This window comes from Ruditapes philippinarum, unplaced genomic scaffold (assembly GCF_026571515.1).
Source record: "Ruditapes philippinarum isolate M1 unplaced genomic scaffold, ASM2657151v2 ctg27587_1_1_1_1, whole genome shotgun sequence".
NCBI classification, from domain to species: Eukaryota; Metazoa; Mollusca; class Bivalvia; order Venerida; family Veneridae; genus Ruditapes; species Ruditapes philippinarum.
In genome coordinates this window covers 618-5,157 of record NW_026863097.1, presented here as the reverse complement: position 1 = coordinate 5,157, position 4,540 = coordinate 618, and the positions used below count along the sequence as shown (strand labels likewise).

General features: G+C 33.7%; 1 protein-coding gene across 1 annotated transcript; it reads right to left on the bottom strand.

The window, feature by feature from the left end:
• Positions 1-1,246: 1,246 nt before the first annotated feature.
• LOC132721140 (O-acetyl-ADP-ribose deacetylase-like) lies at positions 1,247-2,727 on the bottom strand. The gene is made up of 2 exons (XM_060705395.1): positions 2,390-2,727; positions 1,247-1,536 (listed from the first exon to the last, which is right to left on the bottom strand). The coding sequence occupies exons 1-2, from the start codon at positions 2,490-2,492 to the stop codon at positions 1,277-1,279; spliced, it is 363 nt and encodes a 120-aa protein (XP_060561378.1). The 5' UTR covers positions 2,493-2,727; the 3' UTR covers positions 1,247-1,276.
• Positions 2,728-4,540: the final 1,813 nt, after the last annotated feature.

Below are 4,540 nucleotides of genomic sequence, written 5' to 3'. Positions count from 1 at the left end.
AATGCTTCATGAAAATATTAATTTTCGTAACTTCTGTCCAAAACATAATATATATGTAAAATGCAAGAAAGAGACTGACTGTTGTCACAGATGAGAGTATTAACTCTTTTGGTAACTGTTTAGCGGAAACTAAGCAGAGCCATAAGCAGTTACCCACGAACTAGATATACCTGTCTGTACTGGCAGCCAGTGTTTTTATAAAGATAATTTTAAAGCAATTAGATCTTATCATTGCAAACAGCAAATTATCCCACACCATCCTAAAAAATATGAATAAATTGATAATCATAAAATACTGTGACAACATGGAAGAGGAGGAACTTGATCAGAGAGCTTGAGCTGATTTTATTCAGGAGACAAGGTGGAGATGCTCGACCAATCAGCCTCGAGTTGACATAAGAGTGGCATGGCTTTTGTCCAACAAAGGGTTTAATAGTTTTACCATGTTCAAGGAAATCCCTGCAGGAGTAAAGGAATAAAAGATGGGAAAATTTGCTGTCTGGCATTTTACTTCAAACGTGACCTTGACTTTGAGTCAGCACACCTGTGGAATAGATCATTCACATATCTTGTTGAGGTAAATGTTTGGGCCAAGATAAGAAAATCCTTTAAAAGGTATAGAATTTATTGAGCTAACACAACGTATCTGGCATTTGACCATCATGTGTGACCTTTATATTGAGCCAGCACAGTAGTGACACTGGTTCTGTACATCTTTATGTTAGGCTTAATATATCAGCCTACAAGTTTGTAGAAAATCCTTTAAGTATAAAAATTATAAAGCTGACAATAAATATTTTTGACATTTAACCTTCAAGTGTGGCATTGACTTTGAGCATGCTTAGCTGTATCATGATTGTGTTCTGCGTTGACTAGTTGAGGTGAACATGTTAGTAAAGTATCAACAAATCTGTCAAGTGGTGTAAGATCTATAGAGGGGAAATATTGGAGACGGACCAACAGATGGACCGACACAATAAAGAAATTCCTGTATAGCCCATTCCTAATAATGTGGTTGGGATTATAAATTAGAAAATACATAATCTAAGAGCAAGTCAGACCTCTTAGTTTAAAGAAGCTACATGATAAAATTTTGACTGTTAATTAAATAATACAATATTAAGTATCTTCTACAAAACAAAATAATCTATGTTCTCATGATAAACTTACTAAATATGTTAAAAGGTCGGCATTTTAAAACAGAACCAGTGGATTTTCAGTACTAAATCATTTTTCTAGATGCTGGTGTAATAAATTGATAATGTTAAACAGATTCTCACCCGTATGTGCCAAAACTTAAGGCGGGTATTGCAACTGATGTCAGATTTCTAGTAGAAGCCTGCTGTAGGCATTTAAATATAGCATCTGTCAGCATCTCATCTTCCTGCTTCATGCCACCTCGCCAAAGCGGCCCTCTTACATGTATAATAGCATCTGCCTTAAGAGATCCAGCAGTACTAACAAATGCATCCCCGTCATCTAGGCTATCATTATCTCTAATATAGTCAGCACATTCTTTTTGGATTTCCTTACCACCTGTGATTAATGAAAAAAACCGATATCATGTAGACATTATATAAATCATTTCACAAATACCATCTGACTCAACTTTGTTTCTTTATTTCTTTAATAAAACATCTGTAGTTAGAAGGATATATATAATAATAAAGTAGTACATTTTGTATGTTTGGAGAACTAAATCAAAGTTTGACATCATAGAAAGGAGGCCATACAGTTTCTTTAAATTGGCATATTTAATTTAAATGCACTAGGAAAATGTAATTCTTAAGCAACTAATTCACTCCTTCACACAAAGAAACTTGTTTAATATCTAATTACCTACAGACTTGATACTGGGCAGAAAACTTTCACATGAAATTTATTCACAAGGGAGCAAACCTCTTATAATTATATTTGATTAAACTCCTTGGTATTCCTATCCATTCAATGAACTCTGTAGAAAAATATCTAACATATGTTTTATTTCTCTACAGTAACTACCTTTTAAAGATGATTGGTCTACAAAAGGCAAATTTCCATAGGTGTATCAAAAACATGAATTGATTAAACCGTAAGAAATGAATCATTTCAATATTTTGTATTGGATCATTTACCACTCAATATTCATATACATAATTCGTTTGGTTTTTGTTCTTGTCTAAGATACTAAATACTATCTGTAGTATCATTAAATTTTTCAGTATTACAGATTTTCCATTATGGACCTATTTCACTTTTAAGTGTATTCCATACCTGACAATAAAGGTTAAAGGTTTGGTATAACAGACCTTACATTATAGTTTTATTCACCTTCAAGTGTAAGTCATACGTGAAAACACTTTCTGAAAACTATAAAAACTAAGAATATGTATTGAAATATAAAACCAACCTTTCTTGACAATAGTATTTCCTAGCCCCCCAGTCAACGTAAGTTTGTCATCCGCTGAATTGACTATCATATCTACAGTTAGTTCAGTCATATCACCCTGCATCGTATATACATTTCTACAATCATACACTTTACTGTAGGCCACAATTTTCACTCCTTTGACTCCAATGTTAACCCTGACATCACTAACTATAGAACGCTCTCATATGGATTGTCATTTATTTCATCCTCATCATAATCACCTTTCACTGCCACTACACATTGGTGCATACTCTCGATGGTATTAAGGTTGTCTTTTCCTTTTGGTGTTTGCATGTGCTTACTTAAACCAGGGTTTAGTCATAATATGTTCTTTTCTGTTTTACTTTCAGTAGTAATTGATGCAGTTGTTGCAGAAGCTTGCTGCAAGCCATCTTCTGTCCACCACGAACTTCGAAACCCCCATATTCTGGGAACTGAAGATATCTGACCATTATAATTTGTCAAATCTTTAGCTATGTTTGAAATTTCAATTTTGTTATGCCTGCCGTCTCAATCAGGCGATGAACATTTCTTGTGCAACGGGACTTTAGCTTCAACGACTGTGTTTTGTCGTTAGACAAATTTTCAACAATATCCAAAATCTCATTTCATTAATGGTCGTCTGTTGCCAAATTTTTAAAATTTTTCATTTTAAAACGGCCCCGAAACTTTGATCCCCTACATTTTTTCCCGCAAAAGGTAATAAATTAAATTTCCCCAAATTTAGTTTTGGGCCCTTTGTCAGAGTTTTTAAAAACTGTTTTTTTTCAGCTTTTTCAAAGCTACAGTATGTTTAAAAAACAGAATGCCCCGAATGACAAAACACAAAAGCTTGGGATTGATCTTGGGGTGTGCAGTAAAATTCTAAATATAACCCCCAAAAAGTGTCCCAAATGCTGTGACACGGGGAAACTTTAAGCTTTTTTTAAAAACATGTTCTTTGGTCTGTTTTCCGTTGAGCAATCCTGGGCAAAATTCCCCCAATTTTTTCCCGAGCGATCTTAAAAGCAAAAAATAGCCTTCAAAATTTATACATCCCCAATTTCAGCAAACTCCCTACCTGGGCCTAGTGGCCCCTCAAAAACAAATTTTTATTCTTGTTCTGATTTATCTTTAAATTTGAGACCTGGGGGAAAAAAATTTTCCTTTCCTTTTTAAAGGGAAAATTTTTCTGCATAAAAAGCATTCTTTTTTTTCAAAAAGCGTTTTAAGGATTGAAATTTTTTTTTTCTTATAAAACCCTTGGGATTTTTTAAAACCAAATGAAAAAAATTGAAAATAACCCTGCAATTTATACAATCTCAATTAAATGAATCCAAAAATAATTTGAAAAAATAATTTCCCCCAAAAAAAATAATTGTGATAGTTTGGCCCAAAAAAAAAATTTTGGGGAAAACTGTTTTAAAATTAACCCGACCAGATGAAACGAATTAAAGAAAAAAACCCATTAAGTACCTCAAACTAAAATTTTTCAGTTTACACACCAAAAGGTGTTTTTAAAAGTTAAAACTGAAGAGCGGCGAATAGTTAGATAACTTTTTCAACCAATTCAAAAATATTCCCTTCAATGGTGCACATCTGATTCGATATCTCTATACCCTGAAATATTTTTGTTTTGAATATCAAAAGTTCCTTTTGTCAAGAGGAAAATGGCCGGATTACATGATTTAAATTCTTTTTTATATATAAAGGCCAAGGGATGAAACATAGTCTCTAGGTATGCATGGTTTGGCATTAACGTCAAAAATTTTTAACTAAGTGGGTAAAAGGAAGTGAATAAGCTACACAACTGTAATCGAATCCACAGAATGTGACCATGTGTCAATGTTGTTTGCCAAATATCAATTAGGCTGTGATAAGTAGTTGCTGCGAAAAACTAATTACGAAAATTTCCTACCACTGGTTATTAATGTCGAAAAATTTAACGAATAGGTTAATAGGAAGTGGATAAGCTACGGATCCGAAATCAAATCGCACCGGTATGGGGACCCATGTGTCAATGCTGTATGCCAAAATATCAAGAGGCTGTTATAAGTAGTTGCTGAGAAAACCTGTTACGAAAATATTTTCCCCGCCCGACCGCCGCCCGACATTCATTATACTATAACCCGGGTTTGCATCAGTGCAAAC

Bases quoted from the DNA above. Each gene is read 5' to 3' on its own strand.
- LOC132721140 (XM_060705395.1), bottom strand. From the start codon at position 2,492: ATGCAGGGTGATATGACTGAACTAACTGTAGATATGATAGTCAATTCA. The intron at 1,537-2,389 runs GTTGGTTTTATA...CATTAATCACAG, and splicing joins AAATACTATTGTCAAGAAAG to GTGGTAAGGAAATCCAAAAA.